The sequence below is a fragment of the Plecotus auritus genome (assembly GCF_963455305.1).
Source record: "Plecotus auritus genome assembly, chromosome: 5".
Taxonomy (NCBI): Eukaryota; Metazoa; Chordata; class Mammalia; order Chiroptera; family Vespertilionidae; genus Plecotus; species Plecotus auritus.
Window position 1 is genome coordinate 16,748,912 of NC_137776.1, and position 26,112 is coordinate 16,775,023.

The window sequence follows — 26,112 nt, forward strand, 5'->3', positions numbered from 1 at the left end:
TATCTGACACACATAAGGAATTTGATGTGTATCCTTCAATTACTTTTGAAGTAAAGCAGGATATGCCTTGTAAATAAAACAACTAAGGAGAGAAGAAAAATTAATTTGATGTTCAAAAAAATACTCTATTTAACATGACATTTTAGGTACCAGTGTAGAGAAATGCCAAGCTTTACAATAATAGGCAACCAGCAGCTTTAAAAAAAATCCTAGGGTTGATAACAAATACCTAGTTTTTAACTTTTCGCCTAACTCAGGTGTACTCAATGGACATTATTACCACCTAATCTCCGTTCCGTGGCCTGAAATGCCCATTGGTAGCCTCCCTATGAGCAGATGCCTCTGACCCAGTCGACCTGAGATCTGAGCCCAGCTTGGACACTTATAGCCATAGTGAGCAGATAGTTCAATTGATAATGTGAATAAATCCTCTAACTCGGAATTTTCAAGTTTGGGTTAGTGAGAACATTTTCTGTCCTTTTAAACCAAACCCCAAATCAGTGCAATTCTTGCCTTGAGAACTTGTAGCACCTAGTGTTCAACGTGTCAGATCTTTTCCAGAGTTTAGCCTGTGCTCTTCCTCATTCATGCAGCCATAGGAATTATTTATTTTAAGAAAGAAATGGAAAGATTTTACTCTAATAATGAGTGGTTTGTTCCTATATTATCTCATGATGATGAATGCCTATGCATTATATTATCAGTAGCATGAAAATACTTGTCTTTAAAGCACTCCTATTTTCTTTAGTGGTCCCACTAGAACATTTGTGCCTATTGGCAAATAACCAAAGTCTTACAAGAGTGTATCAAATAAATTATTTTTCTTAAATAATTTTGTATCTAAAGATGTTAAACATACCCATAGGCTGACTCATTTGTCATATAACTAAACCAATTATTAAAGACATCATGCTTCCTAAAAGTAGATTTCTGGATTAATGCTTAGACTTGGTCAATTATAGGCAGTCTTCTTGGGGTGCATGCAGTGAATTTGGGATTGCCTTGGATTTAATTTCTTCAGGTGATCTCAATTCAACAAGAGTAATGTTGATTGAACCTGTCCTGTAAGTTACTTGGACATCATGAATGTCAATATCTTTCTGTTTATGAACATTTCCATTTTGTCACTGCAGATATCTCATTTTGGTAGGAAATATAAGCCTAGAAATTATATCCAGGATAATATTTGGAAATAGTGTTGATAGCAGCAAAGCCCAACCTATTAATCTGGTATGGCAATTGCAGACTGGACTGACTTTTATTACTGAAAATCCTATGTTCATTTAATTGGGTTATGTGTACTACCTTTTATATTACCAAAGAAAGTAGCCAAAAAGTATCATTTCTAAGGAGGACAAGAAAGAATACTTTTAAAATAAACTATTTTACTCTAATGTGACTTTTTTTTGGCAGGAGTTAGACCATAAAAATTCAATTAATAGTAGTCTGGTTGGAAAGCTGATGAGATCAACTGTACTCTGCTAAAGAGATTTCAGAAATGCAACCTGGGGTCAGATGAGTTCTGTTGGGAGTAATTGCCCCTTTGATGGGTTTCCTAAAATGGTAGTCTCCTACCCTCTCTTCAAAGTAAAAACAGGGAACTACAAATGCAACCCATTCATCCTCTCTGTCTTTTTCTTCGATAGATTTTGTCTCATTAGTCGAGTGGGGCAGGAGTACCTCCGCCACGTTTTCAGTATCTCCTTCCCTTCCCAGTGTGCTCTGTGCTTTTGGAACAACTGGGTAAACTTCATCCCATGTGAAGTACTTTGTTGTCTCAGACACCCATCCCGTCTTAGATGGCGTCAGAATCACTCTCATTCACCTGTTTCAGACTGTCTCCAGAAGGGAGCCAAGCTGCTAATGGCTCCTGTATTGTATTCCAGGCGACAGGTTGAGTGGGAGCCTGCCAGCAATTTGATTGAAGGGGTTTGTTTGACACTGCAGAGGCAGCCAATCATATCCTTCCTGCCTCACCTTAGGTCACTGATCAATGTCTGTGTCAATCTGGTGAGTAGCCAAGTGGCAATCTTATGAAATTTTGCACAATTTAACTCTGCTATTGACTTCTCTGGATTGAAGATTTACAGGTCAACCACTTTGTGCCCCTACCTACCCATGAAAACAGACGGCTCAGGTGACACTGAAAATAGTGAGGTACCTTTCAAGGTGGTGCGTGGGGAGATACAGGGGCCTGTCCCTACACAGATGGGATTTTGGCGTGCTGCTTCCCACACACTACTTTGACAGTTCACCTCTTCAAGTTGCGCTGAGAGTTGAGGGCTGCCAGTTGGAGAGTGGGGTGGTGGAGACCACACAATTGGCTAGAAATTGAGATAGTCTGGGGTGAGGGAGTTTAAAATACAAAGAGGATTTTTTTTCTTTTTTGGTGCAAAATGACACTCTGAGTTGGCCAGTCTAGGATTTATGTGAAGAAAAACAAATTTTGTATTATTTATGTAATATCTAGAGTCGGGTCCTGACAAGGTTTTGTACGATGTGGAAACCATGTTAGAGCATTTCATTGAATGGGACCTGCTGCTTAACTAGTTGAGCAATAAATCTGTAGCTGGAATGCCTAGTGCAAATAGAGCTCTTGCCATCCTCATTGTTGTCAGTACTTGCTCCATCAAAAAATGTTGACTACATTCCTTTGAATCCACAAGTATGTCCAGTCTCCTGATTAGAATAGTTTTTGGGCTCATCTCTCATTATTTACATAGTTAGCTGTAAACAACATCCTACAAAACCTTGGCTGAATCCAGTGTTAACGTTTGAGCTGACTCCAGACATTACATGCCTTCAGAAGAAGGCAACAAGAACAGATTGAAAGTAACATGCCCAACCTTCAAATTATTATTATTATTGAATGACACTCCCTTACAATGGTTGCATGAAATTGCAATAGTCAAGGCTGGTCATGTGCTCTGTTTGTATTTCAGGTGATGGGAGTGGTAGGACCTTCCAGTGTTGCTGATGGATTACCCCTTCTTCATCTCAGCCCTTATCTCTCACCGCCTCTGCCCTTCAGCACAGCTGTTGTCCGGCTTGTAGCATTGCAGATACAGGTGTGACTGCCTTACCTGTTTGTCACGCTCATTAAGTTGCTGGTTGAGGCACCAGATCATGGTGTTCTCTTTTTGTTTTCTGCAAAGGCTGGGCAAAATCTGTGAAACAGAAGTGGGAACATCTCCAAACTTTTACAGTTTGGAGCCTCAGCCCTGAGCTTGGCCCTAAGTTGTGCTTCTGTAATTCTTCTTGAGATCTCAAAAATAGCAGAGTCGTTCCATCCTACCATAACCTCAGGAACCACTTCAGTCATTTAAAATGTTGCATATGCCATAGGAAAAATAATGGTTCTCAGATAATCAGCATACAATTATTATTTAAAAGAGACAGTAATATTCAAAGTCTGGTTTTAAATTACTTGTAGAAAGAATGGCAATATACAATTCTTTCAAATGTTATTATTAGATTTTGAACTAAACAACTGATGTAAATGGATAACTGACCCATTCATTGTCTGACAGCCATGCTTGGTGGTCTGTCACCCAGAGAATGGGAAGATGATAGAAAAGAAATTAAGCAAGAACTGTGGCTCCCATGCAGAGGGAAACAATGATATCCCTAAAGCGATACCCTTCAATAATTTGGGTACAGAGATCATGTCTTTCTTTCTGTATTACCTATTGCCTCCTGGCTTGGAGAAGGCCTTATGCAGGGGTCAGAGGACTTTTAAATGACTTACAAGTGGAACAGTTGGCAAGTTCTCATTTTCTTCCTTTCCTTTTGTCTTGAAATCATTTATTGGTGGACCCATGGAGAAAACGAATGGGGAAATATGGTTGTTTTGTACCAGACCATAATTTTTCATTTAATATTCAAGACGTTATTGTTTTTTTAGGTATATAGCTCTCAGTTATGTCAAGCAAATAATGGTAAAGTATCAGTTTTGAGTGAATCTTGGATGCTGCACGGATGACAATTGAACTTAGTTTACAGGAGCAACCAGCAGGGAGTCATCATCTCGGTCATGCTGTATTAAAGCAAACATGGGTATGGGGGTCAATTAATCTCTTTTTCTATTATTGCTGCACAGGCTTTAAAAGAAGATTTCCCTTTAAGCCATGTGATCTCCCCATTCACCAATCAAGAGCGAAGGGAAGGGATGCTTTTAAACCTACTCATCCCATTTGTGCTCACAGTAGGATCTGGAAGCAAAGGTCTGATTAATTTAACTAAAGGAAATTTATCATTGTTTCATTGTCTTAAATGTCAGGTTTTATTTCTCTTTCTTTTTCCCATAAAGGCCATCACTGAAGTCGGTCTGAATGATTTAAATAAGGTTACCTTAGGAAATAGATTTTTCTTCATTTTCAATTTAGCTACCCTGGGTCAAGACTTGCTCTGCTCCATTTCTTAGAAGATCAGTTGTATTTAAAATCATTTCAGTACAGCAAAAATCAGGAGACCATTGTTTCAATTAAGAAAATGGTATTAATTAAAGTATAGTATTATATGAATTGACAGGCGAATGGGCCATGTAACCTGCTGCCACTGGGGTTAGTGTAATCCTGCCACTGCCATTAAATTCCAATATAGTTTCATCACTCTTCCTTCTTGGGAGGATTTTTCTTTTAGGAAAGTTTATATCAAATGTAAAGGCTGTGCATTATGGTTATTTGAGCAGAAAAAGGAAAGGCGATTGAAATGGTAAGCAGGAGCTTTGGCTAAGAACACAAGCCCTTGGGCGCTGACCATGGAGCAAACAGTACCAGGAACCCTTGTCCGTAGGAGAAGCTGTACTTTGTGGGGAAAGACCCGCATTGCTAGTTTGGAATTGGACAGAGAGCTGAGTTGTTCTGTGTCTGATGTGGAAAGTCCACCTGGTGACTTTTCTTGCCACTTCCCTTTCCCGAACTCTGCCCCTCAGATAGCCCGTGGCTGGAGCAGCCCGAGGTGCAGCTGCTACTGCAGACGGTCATTAACGTGCTCCTGCCTCCGCGGATCATCAGCACGTCCAGGAGCAAGAACTTCATGTTGGAGAGCTCCCCCGCCCACTGCTCCACCCCGGGGGACGCCGGGAAAGACCTGCGCAGGGAAGGGCTGGCAGAGTCCACCAGCCAAGCGGCGTACTTAGGTGGGTTCTTTCTCCATCTCCCCTCCTTTCTCTCTCTGTAGATCACAGGTGTAGATGTAGAGGTAGGTATGCAGGTGTATGTATATTCATATACATACCTACTTAGTTATGATCCACTTTGACTCAAAAAAATATTTTTAAAGGCCCCCAGCAGGAAAGTACTGAAAAGACTCCACTTGAGCAAGTAAGAAGCAACACCCTTGCAAAAGAGTCTGGTTTCTGTCAATAAACACATATCCAAAAACAAAGTCTATTCATATCGGTGAGGCCTAACTCGGTTGGTCATTTCTGTAAGAGCGTCTGGGCCTGTAAGGAAGGCTCCTGCGGTAAGAATTCCTCCTTGATGACTAAGCATGAGATCGCTAATGAGGTTATCATCAGTAACTGTTATCAGATGGAGACTCAGCCTAGTGTAGGAGGACACTCCATTGCACAACTCGTGGGATGTACTGGTCTGTCAGCTGTGTGAATGGAGCCCCTAGAGGTGGGCAGCCTACATTGTGCGCAGCAAGACATACGGCCTTGCAGTATATTATGCCTCCTACTAGCTGCTTCTCTTCCAATATCATCTTAAATCTCTACCTTAATCTTCACTCCAGTGATCTTGCTCTCCCGTAGCTTGCCAATTCCCTTCCCCTCCACTCCTGCTTTCCCATCACCCTGTCCCTGCCTTTCACTTGATCCTGACCCATGCAATACTGGAAAGCCACTCTGTGGCCCTGAATAACCTAAGCCAGGGGGGAAAGACCACTCTTGCCACAGCACTGAGAATCGGGAACATGCCAGCAGAAAATCTCAAAAGGAAGAAGTTGAGAAAATCTTGTCTGACATTTTCAGTTCATCAAAGCAGATCTTGGTGAGGAGTATAAGATGAACACATACACACCTGTAAAACCAGGTGCTTGGTATTGGGAATGTGTGAGGCATATGGACTGCATTATAAAGGGGTGCATTTGAAAATGATGTGATTGACAATGAGAATTAAATAAAAGGGTAAAAATGGAAGATGCATGTGTATAAGACCTACCCACATGGGGGCTTGGTTGCCAGAGGCATGAGAATACAGGGCTTAGGTAAACTCCAGATTCTGGGACAAAGCCCTGTGTGAGGTTTGGGATTGTAGAGAGGATGTGGAGAAAGAGGGCTTCATGTCTAAGATGAGGATAGGAGAAAACACGTACGTGACTGTTTTTAGTTCTCTCCACTTTCTACCTTTTCAATGAAGGCAACGCCTGTGGTCACTCTGCCAAGCTCCTGGAGCTATATTTTAAATTTATTTGAGCATTACTGTGTACTCAGAGGTGTTTTCTGTTCTTTACATTATCATCACATTGCACCCTCAGAACAACTCTAAGAAGCAAATGTGTGATTTTAGGAATAAAGAGGCTAAGGCCCAGAAAGATTGAGTAACTTACCTAAAGCCACACAGTTAGTAAGTGGCTGGTCCAAATTTCAAGTCCAAGCCATCTAGCAGCAGAGTTCCTGCTCTTGGGCCCTTTGCTATTCTGTTTGCGTGCTGGGCTGATGGAGGAGAAGATGGAAGTGGGATGGCAGAAGCCCAGAAAAGGCCGGCGGGAACATAGCAGTAGACATGTCACCAGGATCAGGGTAGGGGAAGAGCAGGGTCGCTTTTTGACCATTTGTTTGTTTAGTTGCGGGAGAGGAATTGAGAGGAGTAGTTGCTGTGAAGAGTGAGGAGGGAGGTGGGTAAAGAAGAATCTTACAATATCTCACCCTGTTATATGGCATGGTTTTCTCCTAGAAATGCCCTGAATAGATGGGAAAGGTGTGTGTGACTCTTGAGGACTTTAGGGAGTTGGATATCTGTGTGTCTTTTAGTTGCCAAGGGCCTTCAGTCATGATCAAGAAGGCCCAGGGCCCCTTGACGGCCCCAAGGCAGACTCTGGGGGGAGGGCTATGGCCAACCAAGCTTCCACCAATCTTTGATGTCTTTACAGCATCCTGGTTGGCCCTGATACAGTGGAATTCCCCTTTCTGGGCGGGGGACGGGGGGAAGAGAGGAGGGGGAGGAGATTATGACATGGCTGCCAGAATCTGGAAAGGAAGAGGTATTGTGAAAGAAATCCAACAGGGCTTAGTAATAGACCTGATGCACAATATGGAGGTGGGAGGAAGGGAGGAGTTTTTTGTTGTTTTTCAATCTGGAAGGATATACTCCCACACACCTACTGGTTACCCCCTACGGAGCAGTTCAGGGTGGGGTCCAAAAGAGAGCTGAGGGGAAGGATTTTTTTGTTTTAACTTTGTGCATTTCTGCATGGTTTGATTTTACTTTTAATAACAAGAATATATTAACTTCTATGCGTAAAAGGAAAACATTTTAGAACACTCATGTTTTAGTTTAGGTCGGATATGGGTGATATGCTGGTATTACCAGAAAGCCACCATGATCAAATGTTTGGAAAGCAAGATAGTATCCACACATCATGTGTGTAACACATTTCCCTTTCAATTCTATGAACTGCTTTGCAATGTATTTTCAAACATACTACTTACATGCCCCTAAGAAAGATATCTGTGCTCTCCGATTCAGAATGAAAACTCGTCTGCCACACAAATGTTTGTCTTCCTGTCAGAACGCTCTAGCTGGCTCAGGGGTATGTGTAGGTTTTGGGAATCACGGAGAGAGTTTAGAGATTCAGAAACGTTCTGATGCATAGCGGGCGGTGGGGTGGGGTGGGGTGGGGTGGGGTGGGGTGGGGTGGGGTGGGCAGCTGGGGGTGGGCAGGGCTCCTCCAAAGCTCCGGACGGTGGGCTCAGTCTCCTCTCTCCCTGCGGTGAAGCTCTCAAGGTGATTCTCGTCTGCTTCGAGAGGCAGCTCGGCAGCCAGTGGTACTGGCTGAGCCTCCAGGTGAAGGAGATGGCCCTGCGGAAGGTGGGAGGCCTGGCCCTGTGGGACTTCCTGGACTTCATCGTGCGGACCCGGATACCCATCTTCGTGCTCCTGCGCCCATTCATCCAGTGCAAGGTGCGCGGCGTGCTTCTCCTTCCAGGAGTGGCAGCCCCAGGAGCTGCCCTGCCCGCTCAGGCGGTGTTCACGGCCATCCCATAGCCTGTTAGCAGGACCCGCTAAGGTCATGCTGGGTGAGGAAGCCGCTCAAAAGTGTAGCCCAGAGGATCAAATTTCATGGTAGGAGAACCTTCACAGTCTATAGAACTTTGCCTTCTCCCCACTCACTTCCTCCTCTTCCCCTTCCCCCCCACCCCCCCCCCAAAAAAAATTGACCCAGAGGAGTGATCTAGAAAATGTTCTTTCTTCAGTGGCATGACTGAGCTCTGATTTTAAGTAAACAGAGAAAGATGTGCTAGTTAAAGCATGTTTGTTCTCTGAGAGCCTCACTATTCTATTCCACTTTATTCCTTTCTTCTTTTTTTTTTTTTTTTAACCTTTTATTCTTTTCATGCCCCGATTTCCTGGGGCAGTGATTCAAAGGAATGTATTGATTAAGCACTTCAACACTGTCCTATAAACTTCACATGGATAACCTTCTTTGACCCTCACAACCCACGATGAAATAAGTGCAGTGATTGGCCCATTTTACAGAGGGGGAAATTGAGGCCCTGAGAATCTCCCCCTTCCTTTCAGCTCCTGGCCCAACCAGCAGAGAATCACGACGAGCTTTCTGCCCGGCAGCATATTGCTGACCAGCTGGAGCGGCGCTTCATCCCCCGCCCTCTGTGCAAGAGCTCCCTCATTGCCGAGTTCAACAATGAGCTGAAAATCCTGAAGGAGGCCGTTCACAGTGGGTCAGGTGAGTGTGCCTGCGTTTGGCTAATACAGATGCCACTCTCCGGGTCACTGCTCTGTTTGGAACCATCTGGGTTAGCCATTTCGGAACACCTGACAGATTTGTCTATGTGAACATTGGCAACAACAAAACCAGTCAAGGGGACATCATCTGTTTCATTGCACTCCTTTTCTAAACATTGTTTGCGATATTTATTTCAGTAGGTAACTCTTTTTTTTTAATGTTTAACTGGGGAAAAATATATTTTAAATGTGTGCCTTCATTTCCTTTTTGAAAAGGAGAAGGGGGAGTGGCACGCATTGAGCATCTATTCTGTGGTAGATTATTTCATTTAATCCACACGAATACCTACAAGATGTATAACTGAGAGTCCACTTACAGCATGAGGAAGCGGACTAAAAAAGGATCAGAACTCCCCTGCCAGCCTGATTGATGCCTAACTGCTCCCTTGCAAAAAAAAAAAAAAAAGGGATCAGTAACTTACATGCCCGTGACAGCAAGGCGGGAACTTAAAGCCACGTCTGCAGGATTGATTAGAAAGCCTCGAACCCTTTACCAATTGGAGGAAGGGAGGGTTGAATCAGAGCTGGCAGATGAGGAGATACTTTCTTTATATTTTTCAAAATGTTTTCTTTGGGAATACATTGCTTGCTTTTTATAACAATGATGAACAGATTGTGGAGGAAGAAAAATAAATCACTTGCCACTAGAGGGCAGTCCATACCCATAAGTGGAATATTCCGTGTGTGGCTTTTTTTTATTGTTGCTTGCCAAGTATTAAAGACAAAAATTTTGACAAGTACAATCTTGGTGAAATTTCCCACAGAGCCATTAAAATACTCTTCTTTATAATAAAAGAATCTGACCTAGAACCTTGTGTGTGTGTAGGGGGGTATTTTATAAATTGCAATTTCCAGAAAAGGAGAATAAGAGAACCGTTTGATTATATATTCTGATTTTTTTTGTAAGGTTTCCATCAGACAACACATTTATTACTTTTATATGCTTGTGTCAGGTGAGGCATGTTTCTCAGGAAAATCTGCCAGGTTGGGAGCTACAGTTCATGTCAAAATTAATTTGCATCCTATCCGCCTTGGAAAATGAAATGGAAAAACAGTAAGAGAGGAAGCAATGTCCAAGCATTTCACATTGTTGGTAATTTCATGCTCCCACCGGGAAACCATTCAGTTTATATCAGTGGCCAATTCTTACTTTTTACTTAAAAAAAAAAAAAATGTTCTCACTTCCATTTGCTACTTTGTCTTAAAGATCATTCGTCTGGGACACACCATTTAACTGACTTTTCTTAAAAAATTCAAGAGCTCAGGGAGGAGTGTGAAGCAAACACGTGTTTTCAAGTGTCCTCACCAGGGATTTCCTTTGGTCTCCCCACCCCCTAGCCTACCAGGGGAAGACATCCATCAGCACCGTGGGCACCTCCACCTCTGCTTACCGCCTGAGCCTGGCCACCATGTCCCGCTCCAACACAGGCACCGGCACGGTCTGGGAGCAGGACAGCGAGCCCTCCCAGCAGGCTTCGCAGGACACCCTGAGCCGGACCGATGAGGAAGATGAGGAAAGTAGGTCGCCCCACAGAAGCCGGCAGGTCGGGGTGGGCGGGGGGGTGAGGGGGTTGAGGTGGCACAGCTTGGCCATGCCAATGTGGGCTTGGGAAGGATTTCTGCCTTTCCAACCCTTGTCAGTTCTGACCCCCTGGTCATTTTCACAAGAATTTAAAATGATTCCATGATCCCTACAGCCTGCTCTTCTTATACATTTCTTGATGTCCTTGATCATCTGGAGGAATTCAGGCAAAAAGTAAACCTTTGCTTTGAGCTTATATATTCAGCTTTTTTCACTAGCTCTCATTTAAATTGTACTTAAGTAACTAAGGGAAGCCTTTACACCCCTTTCTCCTGGCCATCTTGCTTAGAGGGTTGTTCCCCTCCGATGATTCCACTGGGCAAGGAAAAGTGAGCAATGGATACGTTCAGGACTCAGAAGGGATCAGCCGGCTATCCTGCCTAGAACGTGAACCAGCATGCTGTCTGGAAGGAATACTGGTGACGGAAACAGCCCGTGAGCTTCTAAGGCATATGCTTAAGATTTGGTGTTATGAAATGAGGGAGCTTAATAGGAGTAGGGTGGGTGCGCTTTTTTTTTTCATTTTTATTTTTAACTTGTTTTACATTCATGATAATTCTGCATTCGTTTCAGATGTACAGCAAAGTGAGTAGGAGCAGGTTTTAAGAAATAAGAGGTGAAAGGTTCCGTTAAACACCACGTTTGTTTAATGTTTTTTTAAATTGCATTGATGGTTTTCCAAGTATGTTTTAAACGCACTCTGATGTAACATTTATAGTGAAGTGTGCTGTCAATGAATGCCTTAAGAATGAAAACAAAATCTTAGATCAGAGCCCCTTCAGAGCAAACCAAAACAAAAAGCCCCCCTCTGAACTAAATTGAATAGAGGGAATGGGAGCTGACGACAGAGTTTTAATTAATTAAGAAGAATGCAAGTGTTTTAACAGCCTGCTAGAGTTGGAATGGGTAAGAGAGGAGAAGAAATAAATGCTGTGTCAAAACACTTATCAGTAATGTTGTCGGATTTAGTTTCAGAGTTAATCAGTTAACAAAGTGATAAATATATTGTCCTGCACCCAACCCTTCAACATACTTGTTTCTAATGCACCCTGGTCACTGCTCATGGAAACACTCCTAAAAATATAATTAGGGAAATGTTGGGGGGATAAACAAAAAACAAGAAAATGAAATGAGAGAGATAAGGATCAGCAGTTTGAATATTTGTTAAGTCCTAGGAATAGTTCAGAACTTAAAGTAATATCTATTTTTCTTTAATGTTTGAGGTAGCCTCTCAACAGTTTGTTTTTTGTTTTTATTAATGATGGGAAATGAAACAACCTGTCTTTAGAAGAGCTAAATATATTTTGCAGGTACCCTTATGAATCAGCAGATGACCTAAGCAATAGGAAGGACCTAGGGGTATAAGAGCAGAGAAGACATAAACAGAGGTATCATTGACCAAATGCCAACACTCACACAGTGACAAGTGTGCAACTTTTTGCTAATATTCTGCTCTCAGACATCACAATCACCCCAATGAAAGCAGGGATGCTAACAAAGGTTGTAGTGTGATTGTAATGTGAGTGTGTATTGAATTATATGAAGTGGGCTATGAAAGCTAGAGGGGTGACTGCTTTGAATTAAACTTTTTCCATTTAATCATCAAACCTGTTTTAAGATCTAGCAGGAACAGGGAAGTATGAGAAAGATATGTTCTCTGCTCTCTAAAATCTTAGAGGTCTTGTAGAAGGGATAACATTTTCTCTAATGGAAGAATGGAAGGTAGCACATGATTAATCACCAAACAAATATTGAGATAAATATTGAGGGTGTTAGTGATATATTAGTTTGAATAAAGGGGCGGGGGAATCAACAGGATCTGAAAGGCCTTTGAATCACAATTCTATCCTACTACTTTTTTCATGATTTTTAAGGCACATTTGCTAGTTTGCGTCTCTGTACATGCACCTAAAAAGGAAATACTGTTCTATAATAAGAACCAAATTCAACCCATCATTATATAGCAAATTAAAATTTGTAGCACTTTTCATATTCATTATCTTGGCTTGAAATAAGTTTCATTAGAAATATGACCACTTGGGGTATTTTAAATAAATGATGTCAGATGACCGTAGATGGTAGCAAAAGTTCACCAAAACTCTATGTTAAACAAAATATGTTTACTGTCCAGTGACAAACAACGTTAGCTCATTTAGAATGAGGTCACTTTGTCTAAGTTAACTTTCATAGGGATTTGAATACATTGATTTCTGCTTTTATGGAGAAAACAAGACTATGTGCTTAAAACTTAAAATTTAGGTTAAAATTATTTATGAATTTTTAGGTTTTCAAAAAAATATATCAAATAGTCTTTCAGCAGTCTAAAAATCATTACATGTACTGAATTTAGCATTTGAATATCAAAGAAATGTACTTGATTCTTTCAGTAACAAAGTTTCTCATTTAACTACTCCTGAAACGTTTAAAAAATTATAGTCCAGCTTTTCTGAATTTACAGATCCCCTTGATTTCCATAAATAATCTACTTCTAAAAATGAACAGGAAGTTTATATTTATTTCATGAAGGCTGTTCAAGAATTGGAGATGTGTGGATATGAAGAATTGTTATTCATCCCTTTGTGCAGATTAAAAATGAAAGAACCTAATGGTCTTTTGTGATGTATTTTCCAGCATGTACATACTTTCATGTAGCTTTATTCCAGCTAAGTTTTTCTCACCCAAATGAAAGAAGCATCACTTTTGCCCTGACCGGTTTGGCTCAGTGGATAGAGCGTCGGCCTGCGGACTGAAAGGTCCCAGGTTTGATTCCAGTCAAGGGCATGTACCTTGGTTGCGGGCACATCCCCAGTAGGGGGTGTGCAAGAGGCAGCTGATCGATGTTTCTCTCTCATCGATGTTTCTAACTCTCTATCCTTCTCCCTTCCTCTCTGTAAAAATCAATAAAATATATATTAAAAAAAAAAAGAAAGAAAGCTTAACTTTCATTTAAAAAGAAAGAAAGAAAGAAAGAAAGAAGCATCACTTTAACTTGCAGTTCTATTTCCATCCTCAAGGTGACAATGTTCAGTAACTCTAGAAGCTAAGCTGTAAAGTCATATTTTATACAAATAGGAAAGGGGTTTCTTAGGACCCCAGCGTCTTATTTTTTAATCTGTACAAAGGGACAAATGATCATTTCGATTTAGAGACTGCCATAAGGTTGTATGCAAGCCAAGGATGGAACCCACATGCAAATTTGGATTGGGTTTTCTGACCAATGTCATAGTTTTTTGTTTTTTTTTTAAATTAATTTCTTTATTGATTAAGGTATCACATATTTGTCCTCATTCCTCCATTCCCATCCCAAACCCCTCCCACGCATGCCCCCACCCCCCTGTTGTCCATGACCACTGGTTAGGCTTATATGCATGCATACAAGTCCTTTGGTTGATCTCTCCCCCTTACCCCCACCCTCCCCTACCTTCCCTCTGAGGTTTGACAGTCTGATCGATGCTTCCCTGTCTCCAGGTCTGTTTTTGTTCATCAGTTTATGTTGTTCATTATTTCCCCTAGATGAGTGAGGTCATGTGATACTAGAAATACACTTATAAGAACTGAAAATGAGACAAGCAATAATGGTTATGCTGAGAGGCAAATGAATCAGTCTGTAGTGAGTTTCTTTCTGGGCCAACAGTTCTTTTGAGTCCCAATTTCAATGTCAAACAGTTCCTTATGTGTACATGTCAGCAATGATATTTCAATTCTGGATCGTGGACAAATGGTGGTAATGCAGGTCCGACCCTCTCTGGTTTGGTCCTGGGCAACCTGCAGCGACGCACAGCTGCTGACTGCTAGTATGGCAAGGCGTCGTCAGCGTCTTCCCTCACTGGACTGTTTCTCTTCTGTCTTCATGGCTGGAGCAGTCCTGTCAATTCCTCTCTGTTGCAGGAATCCACATGGTCTTGGAGTTGTTTTCTGAAAATATACAAACATATTCTCGACTAAAAGTTAATAAAGGAATCTTTTTTATAAATTTGACTTGGGATCCTTTTTCATTTTTTGCCCAAACGATTTTCGTAGTTTTATAACACCCCATTCTTTGCCCCTTTCAGATGACTCTGTGAGCGTGCCCAGTGTGGTAAGTGAACAAGAAGCTTACCTTCTGAGTGCCATTGGAAGGAGGAGGTTCTCCAGCCACGTCTCTAGCATGTCCGCACCTCAGGCTGAGGTGGGCATGTTACCTAGCCAAAGGTAAAGAGCCATGGATATCTTATACTCTGCATTTGGGGGAAAGGGAGAAATTCTGAAAATTCACTCCTGTTATTCTGAAAAGGCTGAAAGGGAAGCAAACAATCAATGTTTTTAAGTGGGCCATTCAACTAGGGTTGTACAGGCAACAATTAGCGGAGAGTTTTCTAAGCCAGGGCTGTAGAAGGGATCCCAATTTCTCATCCAAGCATCGTTTCTCCTTTAAAATGTTCCATAAATAGACACATGGTCTTCTTTCAAATGACATTCTCATATTTCTGATATATAATTAGCTAAGCTAATAATGAGTACCTGGCAAGTATATAGGGCTAGCTTAATATATTTGGTAAAGTTTAGACTTCTGGTATGTCCTCAGTATTCAGCTGGAGTTAGTGATGCTTAACCAAGCAGAAAGGGACTTATGCTACTATGTGTGACCTTGGGCAGGTCATTTAACAAGAGTTCATAGTTTTCTTTTTTGTGAAATGAGGAGGTTGGCTAAAACAATTGTTAAGTAACTCCTCTATCTATAGTTCCATGATTCCATGATTAAACCCTTTAAAATATTTTGTTTGGTGTTCTTTGCTTCCTAAAAATATACTATAAAATGTCCTAAAAATATAAAGTCATATGAGCAGTTATTGGTAACTATCAATATTTTTAATTGTTAGCAATGTGCAAGGTTCCCTCAGGAATAAAATAAAACTATCAATTTATTTAAAGTTTTATTTAAATTAGGGAATTATAGGAATTTAAAATAGAGCTTTTGTTGTTATTATTATTATTTACCTAAAATAAGCAGGCCATAAATTCCCCTTGTACATATCTGTTAAGGGGTTAACTCATTTCCAGGGAGAAAATTTGTTTTATTAGAGATGTACTAGAAATCCAGGAAGACAATCTAGTTACACCCTTTGAGCTTGAGTCATGTTTTGGAAGGCTAGCGAAGGTAATAATGCCTATGTGCATTAGGGAGGCAGGGCCCTTTTTTTGGACACAGAGGCTATTTTTACAGTGTACTAGATTAGTTAAATGATTCTTTGGAGTCAGGCACTCCAGTTTTCCAGTTTTCTAAATGATTTAGCAAGCATTTATTGAATACCTCATGGGTGCTTATAAGCTCAGTGCTAGACAGTGAAGGAAAGAAAGGCAAAGTATGACACAATTTCTGTTCACAAATCCCAAAATCAACTGCATCCAAATAAATCAATAAGAGATTAACTTATTCTTTCACCAACCTGACAGGTTTCTTCTTTTGCCATTTACAATTCAGTCACTAGAGGATGGCGTAAGGAGGTAAATGGAGTTCCATGTGGATTTTCCAGGGTTACCTTTCTTCCATTTGTTTACTTGCCTTTTCATTGCAAAATTAGCAGTGGAAGCTGGGTTCTTTCTTTACTTTTCTTCATGGCATCAGTTCCAAGAGTTTGGTTGTGGCAGTTTATGGTAAGTGGTTTCTGAGTGATGATATCACCACACACAAGAAAGAAGCAGCAGTCTGCTCAATGAAACGTCACGTACATAAGACAGGTTAAAAACGATAACCACCCGGCCAGATGGTAACTGAAGGAATGGTAGTTTCATCTTGTACAGACTCATTCTGCAATGTGTTTCAGAGCCCATGTTTTTATTCGGAGCTCATTTTAAGTCCCAACTCTTGACCAATGAACAGATCACTCCTCTGAGAGTCGTATTCATCCAAAGTCCCTCCTATCCCCATTGCCTTGAGTCCTATGTCTTGACAAACCCAGCACAAGGTGAAATGGTTGACTGTCTCCTTTTCCTTCCTTGTTCTGTTAAATTTTTTAATTTATTTTTGGTCCTTGGAAGCAGAAAAATCGCATGCCTTTTTTTTCCTTTTTCTTTCATTTGTTTGCATTTTCTTTCCCTAAATGCTTCATCTCCCTACCCCTCCTGCAGTGAACCTAATGTCCTCGATGACTCCCAGGGCCTGGCCGCCGAGGGCAGCCTCTCTAGGTACAGTGTCAATGCTACCTGTCTATTGGTGTCTGTGCTGGGAAACTAGCTGTTCCCTGTCTCCTCTGTCTCTCTGTCTCCTCTCGCCCGTCTTGATATCTATTTCCATTTCTTGCCCTTTGTTGTTCATGAACACACAAGCCTGGAAGTCAAAGGTGTAGCCTCCTTCATTTTCAGCTTTAAAGCTCAATCACAAATGGCCTAAAAAGCTTACTAAAAAAGAAAAATCTGTGGAGTTCTTTTAGGGGCTTGTCCCATGGACATCTAAAATGTTTGATATGCCAAATGTTAAATTTATCCCATTTAATCATTCCCTCCCACATTGATATTTCTTAAGAAATGTTGTTTGGAAGCTAATTAATATAACTCACCATCATCAGGAACCCCTTATTAAATCAAGACAGATCTTTTAACTGATACCATGGATGGTAAGATAATAATAATGTTATATTAAGAGTAGCAATGTAAATACAACTTAGGCAATTCCCTCTTTTGGATACATGCTATGTTGCAGGTTATTATTATAGCTTGTTCAAAAAACACTTATGTAAAGAATGTCTGTCCCAACATAAAGATGACTCCAGAACTTGCCATGAAATGGCAGACACAAACATTTCTGGGTAAGGAAGAGAAGTTTTATGGTGCAAACAATATAAAGTCTTGGCAATTGGTTTAAAGCTTCAGAAAGGGAGCCTGCACCTTTAACACTCAGATATACCACGTCAAACATTCCTAATCTTGTGCTGTTGATTCACACCTCTCAACTAATCCTCATTAAGGGAAATGCTTCTTGTTCATTCTATGAGTGCCATCTCAAGAGAAAACATCCCTTTTCAGGTTTGCATTATTGAGTGAGTACAACCTACCCGCATTTATTGCTTTATCACAAAGATGAGGAAATGTTGAGAGGCCGTTCCTGTGACAGGTTGTCCTTTGTTTCCTTTGCATCTTGTTCAGTTTCACATTTTCTTCTACAATTGAAAATGAGAAATTTTATCCATCATCAGGGGTATCTTTTTATTTATTTATTTTTTTACTGGACCCATAATTCATGACATTCATTTGTGTTTGCGAGCCCTTGCTTCGACAGATCAGTCTCTTATTGGTGGTAAACATGGACATGCCACAGAGAGCAGACTTTATTCCACTATCAAGAGCTTTGGGGACGAGGAAGAACAAAACTGTCCTCAAAACTGTTTCCCTTCATTGTTCACAGCATTTGAAGAGATTGGAACCAAGTCTAGCACCATGAACCCAGCTTTCAAAGAATGCATTTGTTCAATGCTTAGTATTACACATCAGACTGGAGAACCTTGATTAGAATATCATTTCAGTGGCCTCCTGAGAGGAGACCGTGTTAAGTTAGCCTTCCACTTGGTGAACTTTGTTTGAGGGCTTTTCTAAATTAGGACAAATTCTAGTTTTGTTGAGTAAAATACTAGTCCAGGGTTGGTGAGAGAAGGCAGGAATTTGAATGGATTGTTAGAAACTCTTCCACAGATTTGGCCCTCTCTAGCAGGCTCACGGTTCAAATGACTAATTTGGAGTTCTCTAACTCAATCCAATCTGCCCTGGGTCCAGTGTCAATGGGAATAAGCCCAAGTTCTTGCGACGTGAGACTGGTTCAGAGCCAAAGCTTTAGACATTATCTACAGCTGAATTAGTCAGTCATGCCGGGGCTTTGATGATTGTTTTAGGTCAACTATTGTTGACCTGTTGTTCCTGTAACTGTTGTGTTTTAGTTCTGGGTGCAGCCTGGTCACCCCGATTCAGTTATGGTCCTTAAGAAACTGGAAGATGAGGTATTCCCTTTGCGTTCTAACTAATTATATTAAAGCAGAGGCATTCCACCAGCAGTAGCACATCCACCTTTGCCATACACTGCAAATCGTATCTCTTGAACTTCATCATGTCACCAAGTTCTCTTTGGAGGAGAGGAACTTTTGGCATTTACTAGGAGGTGGGTTTATGAAACAGGATAAATGCTTGTTATAGATGGTTTGCAGGCTTTCTTATTTGGGGCATGAAACTTCTTTATGCTACAGACTCTTAAAGTCCTAAAGAAGCAATACGGCCTGAACAATGTAAATCACGTTCAGCACATACCTGAGCACTCAGGATCTAACATGCATCCAAAGTAGTTCTAAGGAAAATCCGGCACCAAAGCTTAAAGAATATCAGGAGGCATGCATATGTGAGAGTAATAAACCCACGTCCTTCTAGCCCCCATATTTTGGTTAATTTTCTGGGAATTTGCCTTTGAAAGAACACTTGTTTTAGGCAAAGTGGGCAATGTGATATGAAGACTAAATGAGGAAGACACCAAGATAGTCTGATGAAAAGATGGGGAAAAATAACAATTTTGCAGACCTTTTGAAAAGTTCTAAGATTTTTATAAATCTGTGCTGATTTATATAAAATATTTTTTATTTATTTTAGAGAGAGGAAGGGAGAGGAAGCAAATTATCACTGTGAGTGAGATACATCTATCAGCTGCCTCCTGCACGCCTCTTGCACTGGGGATCAAGCCCGCAACCCGGGCATGAATCAAACCATTGACTTTTTGGGTGCATGGGATGATGCTCAACTAATTGAGCATACCGACAAGGGCATAACTGATTTATTTTAAAGATTCAAGACAAGAAAAGGCACCCTGTTAGAAACACTACCTATGGGGAAAAGATTCTTTTTTTATAAATTAATAAATTGAAATAATATTCCATGGAAATTTTATCTTCTGTTAAGAATGTTGCTCTTAAAGGTATAGAAACTCACTGGAGATGTTCCCTCCCTGTGCCCACCCCCAACAAAACCACCATGGACCATAGTTCTCCTCCAGAAAAACATAGACATACCTAAGTTTATTCAAGCACTCAAGTCTGGATGTTTATACTTGAGAATTAGATTTTGTTTGGACAGGTTAGAAGATTTTGAAAGGCAGGAATTGACAATCAAGTCTAATTTTTTCAAAAATAGTTTTCAATTCTATTTGATTCTATAAGGATCATTTTAATCACAGTGGAAAATAAGAATGCAGTTCAAGTTTCAACAAGATGTATATTCTGGGAGAGAAAATAAAAATAACCTATTTAGTAGAACCTATCTCATGGTCACACACATTTTCAAAGTATAAAAATTTAGCAAGTACTCTCAAAGTACAAAGAAAAAAATTAAAACAACCTTTTTATGTAGCTGTAAATGTGTGTGAGATACACAGATATGTACTTGGTCATTACTAAATCAGTTCTTATGTGACACCTAAGATCCAGATGATTCTCTTTTTTATCTGATTCTAGTCCCTAATCTCTAAATTCTGTGGTATTTAAAATACATTCTTGGATGTTGTGAGGCTGAGTACATGTAAACAGTAATATTTATTGGGAAAGGGAAAAGTGGGGTTTTGTCCGCTATTGAATTCCCTGTTCTCTGAAGCTTGTTATGGCTCTTTGGTGCTGGTGTATGCATTCCCACCACGGGCAGTCACTCAGGGTAAATGGCTATCCCGTGTGTCTTGTGTTCCACCTCTAGATTTCTCTAATCACATTAAAATTAAGACTAAAAATGAAGATAAAAGCAATGAAAATGCTACTTTATTTTCTGTGTGCCAGTCTCCTCACCCATGGCTTCCACTTAATTTTTTTATTCATAAAATATATTTCAATCCATAAACTTTTTTTGTCATTTGGAATGAGTAAAGTGAATTTTTATTATATTACTGAATGGCCCCTTGTTTAACTATTCTTTCAGAAATACCATTAGGTACTAGTATATATCCCATTAGAAGGTACAAGCATATTTATACACTACAATCCAGCCATCATACTGAAAGAAGGGAAAAGAGGTAATTTGTGCCAAAATCATCCCTCTAACATTGTCTAAATTTCCCGAGCTTACGAATGCCTTCCTTCCGTTTTGAGCAAGGCGTCTGTCTTTTGTGACCAGTTGAGTCACACCAGTTCTGCTGAGCCCCAAGCATTGGCTTCTCTAAAACCAAATCATGCTATGGTTTGCCACTGTCATGTTTTTCAGTGACTCAAAAATACAAACAATGATTTTAGCTTCAACTTAGAAAGTTTTCTTTGCTTTTATCCTTATTGTTTTGCCCTTTTATTTAGCAAAAGAGTAGAAATGAGCCATTTCTTATTCCCAAGAATAAAAATTTCAGGAAGCCAATTTTCTATAGAGAGGTGCTTAGGGCCAAAACCTTGGTCTTTTCCTGGTTAGTTTTAGTATTAGACACCTCTGGTCACACATTGCAAATCCTACAGATGAAATATTACATGATGTGGAGACATGCTAAACTGTAACTACTTCTTATATGTGACTCCCAATTTGATATGGACCTGAGAAAAAGAATCAGGCTCTACATAGATAACGTCCATTATGAACTTCTCTGACTGTTTATTACTAATATGTCCTAGCTGCACACAGTTCAGCCAGACTTTGATGCCCCAAATATAAACATGTTAGCATTACATTTTGAGGGAGAATGTATCTGGGATATACTAGTATCTCCAAGGATATGTTCTATAAATTCATCTTGGATGTGTGCATTCCATTGGTAAAATGCTACATCGTTTACATAGAACAGCTACTCACTAAAGCTATGAACTTGACCTATTTCTTAGAAATAAACCTCTCTATCCATAGAGAACATTTTGGTGCTTAGTATGATCCTCCCTTCGAATTATCATCGTGAAATTACCATTACGTTTTGACATATAACACTCTCTGAGTAATTTGCATTTTTTTTCTTTTCTTGCAACATTTTTTTTCTCACACTCTGAATGAAAAGAGACAAGTGGACCGCCTCGATTTCATTTTCTCTGCCCAATTATCAAAACATTTTATTACCCACTCCCTTTTAGTGTTCTAAAAGCAACAAACTCACTACAAACATCAAATGTAAAACAAGGAAGCATGTTATAAACATTACTTTTCATGTTCAAACCATCTTACATCAACTAACTTCTTTTCTCTACCTTAATGGGAGGTAGGTGGTAAGTATTAACCTCCCTTTATGGCTAAGGGAACTGAGGTAACATTTAGATGTCAATGAAGAACCCATTCCAATGAAAGCTTTGCTTGGTGTTTGGGAGAAACTTGTTTGTACTTTTGTGCATGTGGTAATTGAATTCTCTTTCCAATTTATGATACATGTTAAAATGTATACTTAATAAGGAGGTGTCATTTCAAACATGCCAGCAACATAGTCTGGATTGTTTATCAGAATTAATTGCATTGTTCCATTAGGGTAATTTTCTATCTTCATAGAAAGGTCATAGATGTTACAAGGTCATACATGTATAAAAATAATGTACATTGCTCTTTTGAACTTGATATTAAGGAGAACAAGAAAATTTTAAAAGCATGTTCAGGGGACTCCTTTTAGAATTCTGTCTTATCTATCCCAAATGATATAATTATGATATAATTACACTCTTATTTCATAAAAACTTTGATAAAACTCCATTTGGGAATTATTGATTTTCTTTTGGTGCAAATGTAAGACTTTTAAAAATTGACGGATGTGCCTGTGTCGACGACATCATGATTAACCAGTTCTTAACACAACATGGAAATCATCTGATTGTCCATCTAGACACCAGTTCTTCTCCCTGCAACTGCCACTAGGTATTTAGATAGCTAATTTTTTAAAAATAAAAGTGGATGAATATAGTCTTTCTCTTTTTTTTCCTGGACAGTTGCTGACTCTGGATTCCTCTGTGGCATATTTGACTCTAAAAACTATTTGTAGATGATTCTCCTTTTGCAAAGGCAAAGCAGAAATTAATTAACCATAAACCAAATAATCCCATTGGCATCATCCACAGAATTACAGTGTTCTCTGGGGCATAATACATCTCTTTTTTCACTCCCACTGCCATTATAAACACCTATTATACATGCATGCAGAATGATAAGGGATCATGGAGCCATGACAGTATTTTCAGCTTCACCCAACACTAAAATAGTGGCCACTACCAGTAGTCATTTTGCATATAAAATACACACATACACAGCAAATTTGGGGGGAGCAGGTTGTTGCTTTTATAAACTGCATGATATGTTTGAGTGCAGCTCCTTGATATTGATCATTTCTCTTCCGAGTTCTACTGACAGATTAACTACTTTGCCAGCCTTTTAAATCTAAATCCATTAAAAAAAAACAACAACAAACACTTGTCTGCCCATGTGACTATTCACTTAGTCACAGAGACTTCAGGCTGCAAACATGTGCTGAATGTGCCCCTTCACCCAAATGGATTCTGTGTCTGATGTGTTTGATATTCGTCCATCTTACTTTCATTTAAATTGAAATCTTCGAAAAGGTGTTACCATCCATGTGGTAGAGTTGTTTGTGTTTGTTCGTCACTACCTTTTTCCCTCCCCTTGGGAAAAAAAAATTGAGATTAGAATATGACATCTCAAACTTTTTGGTGGTTTCCAAACCAGGGGTGTGTGATCGAACCAAAGTTTTGCTGAATGATAGCTATGACACCGTGATTGAAAACAGAATCTCAATTTTGGCAACTCGGGGCTACAAAGGCCTTGTCCTTCCTCCCAAACCTTTGAAAACTCCCATCTCAGGGGTTCTTTCCCAACCTTCCTTCAAAGATAATGGTATCTTTGAAGTGACTGTTTCGTGTAAGTGACTTGGGCTAACATCCACCAGAAGACGATCTTCCGTACTGTCTCCAGGCACACTAACACTGTTGGTGCTTGGCAGGGTGGCAAGTGTGCAGAGCGAACCTGGACAACAGAACCTCCTCATTCAGCAGCCGCTGGGGAGGAAGAGGGGCCTGAGGCAGGTAAGCAGACCTGCGAAGGGCAGGAAAGGCACCCCATGAAATAGAAGCTCTATTGAATTTTGAATGTCTGTGTATATTGAGATTACATTTTGCCTTCTTCCCACCCAAAACAAGCAGTATGGAGCACATGTAAAACATGGTAAGTTCCTGAGCCATCTGAGAGTTTTTAGCTCCTATTTTAGCTCATATTAACGGAGCTGATGACTTAGTGAAGTGAGTAGGCCTATACTTCTATCTGTTCCCTCTGCAGAAGCTTTCTTTCCCAGCCAAATTCATGACCCAGGAAGATTTGTTTTAAAGTTGATGTTTGTGTAAAGGCATAGACACAGTTGTCCTTTCTTCCTCATTTCAAGATTAATGATTCAAGTTAAAATTGAAACCAAAGTAAAGATTATCTTTATGAATTTCCTTAGGTGGGTTTCCTTTACATTACTCTCTAAGTAAAAATTGCTCTGTTATTGTGATGTGATCATCCCAGTGTTGATTTGGACACCAGACACTTCTCAGTATCTGAGGTTTTTTTCATCAGTCTCCCTTGAGAGGTCATATAGGTTCAACTGCAACTTTTAGGTGAACAAAGGCTGATCAGTAAGCAATAATTATTAGTTTTGTATCCTGAAATTCACTGAAATTCTCACATTGGCTTCTTTAAATTATGTTAATGTTCTTAGCCTATATAAAGGTGCAATAATTAGGAGATAGGATTGGTTAAAGGGGATGTCAGAATCAAATACTTGTAGTCAAACATGCAGAAAGAAGTTTACCTGCTACAAACGTAAAGAACAATCATAAGAGTCCACAGAAACCCTTAAAGCAGGGAGTAATCCATAGAATCCTCAGAGCATAGCGTTTTCTCCCGGGCAGTCAGTTTCATTCTGCCTATACTCTATAGCTAAGACGTCCTCTACTGTCACGTCAGAAGACTCAGAATGAATCCAGAAACCGCCATGGAGCTCGGCTGTCAACCACTCGGAGGAGCATTCAACCTAAAACGAAGCCATCTGGTGAGGTCTCCTGTGTCCCTTCTAATTATACCATTGACACGATGCCATGCAACTCAGCCAGGGAGACCTGTAGAAACTTATGCAGATAAGCTCCATTTTGGGAAGACACTAGGATCAGGGAAGAAGTTTTCCAGAAAACTTGAGTGCCTTTTTTTCTTCTCACCTTTCCCAACCCCCGTCCTTACCCTCAAGAATCTAGAGAAATGGAAAAGTCCAAGGTAAACTATAAATGCCATGAGATCTACTTATAGAAGGTTGTGTTTTCTTTACCCAAGTCAGGGACTGGGTCTGCTATACGTCTTACTGAAGACAAGGACATGATAGATAATGGGGACTTTAAAGTCCTGTTGGCAGTTGTTATGAGGACCAAGTTCACCTAATGCTCTATGCAAATCTTGTTCTTGGGCCATTTATGTAAAAATGATTTTTCTACCCAAATCCTACATTTTATAAGAAGATGAAATCAAAATATATACATAATAGTCAAGTATGCTTTCATTTATTAATAAACCAGCGACATCTTTATTCAGAAAAGCCAGGAGATACCAATTATTAAGCAATGACTACATATTTCCCCTCTATTTACCACTTTACTTCTGACCTACAGTGGATCAGAAACGATCTGTGACCTTCATTGAGGCCCAGCCGGCTCAGCCAGAGATACCAGGTGCCCCAACAGACACACTTCCCGCCACAGTCCAGCCACCAGGCTGCAGCCCAGCCCCATCTGGGAAGCCAGAAGGAATGGACAAACCAGTCCTCACCTCTTCCCCGGCCATTGTTGTTGCTGATCTTCATAGACTGTCTCCCAAGCAGGTGAGGGTGCTAGAGAAAGAGGCAAGGCTTGCTCCCTGCATACTTATGTCTAGGAACCATTTGGATATGCACATTTATTGCATATCAGTTAAGTCTAGTCCTGTAATGTTTTGTTAGCCAGACAGACGATAGTCCTATCATCATGAAAAAGGCAGCCATATAAAGTATATGGCCAGGAATACATTTACTTAAGAAGCAATAAGAGAAGTCTTGGTATTCTTTGTTATGATAAACCTCAGGGAAAATATTGTAGAGCTAACATATCCATTGAAAACCACATATGATACATAGTTTAAAAATAGTTCAGTTTTTAAAAAGTTACCAATTCAGATGCAGCCTTTACATAGGGAGCCTTCTGCATCCTGTAAGATGAGAGGAACTTCTTGTTTTGATCTTTTCCCTCATTGTTTTGATATTTTTTCTTCTTTTGATTTTTATAAATGAATTCTCATAGGTCTAACTTTCTTCTTGTACTTGAAGAAAGCAAAGGGGCAATATTACTATATACATTTGCATAGTCTTTAATGGTTAAAAAACTATTGTAACAGTATGATCTCATTTATCCTCACAGTGTACGAGGTTAGCAGAGCAAAAATTGGGCTCATGCAACAGGTTAGAAAACTGAGTCTTAGAAAGCTGGAGGGCCTCCAGAAAAGCTCACATATAACAAAGGCTAGCAATGAGACTAGCCTTGAAACTCCTGTCCAGTTAAAGCTAGACAACATTTTTAATTCCCTTCCCTGGCACCCATTCTACTTTCC

General features: G+C 40.1%; 1 protein-coding gene across 17 annotated transcripts in view; it reads left to right on the forward strand.

Moving 5' to 3' along the window:
* UNC80 (unc-80 homolog, NALCN channel complex subunit) overlaps window positions 1-26,112 on the forward strand; it is a 184,465-nt gene that overhangs the window by 154,451 nt on the left and 3,902 nt on the right. For 15 of the 17 annotated variants that reach the window (XM_080670881.1, XM_080670875.1, XM_080670876.1 and 12 more), the window contains 12 exons: window positions 1,887-2,010; window positions 2,943-3,068; window positions 4,100-4,223; window positions 4,934-5,140; window positions 7,945-8,129; window positions 8,748-8,913; window positions 10,311-10,490; window positions 14,607-14,745; window positions 16,663-16,719; window positions 23,450-23,531; window positions 24,424-24,535; window positions 25,143-25,351. In XM_080670881.1, coding sequence (XP_080527007.1) covers window positions 1,887-2,010; window positions 2,943-3,068; window positions 4,100-4,223; window positions 4,934-5,140; window positions 7,945-8,129; window positions 8,748-8,913; window positions 10,311-10,490; window positions 14,607-14,745; window positions 16,663-16,719; window positions 23,450-23,531; window positions 24,424-24,535; window positions 25,143-25,351 — 1,711 coding nt within the window. The remainder of the gene's footprint in view (window positions 1-1,886; window positions 2,011-2,942; window positions 3,069-4,099; window positions 4,224-4,933; window positions 5,141-7,944; window positions 8,130-8,747; window positions 8,914-10,310; window positions 10,491-14,606; window positions 14,746-16,662; window positions 16,720-23,449; window positions 23,532-24,423; window positions 24,536-25,142; window positions 25,352-26,112) is intronic. The other 2 variants (XM_080670877.1, XM_080670885.1) reach the window with 1 other exon arrangement.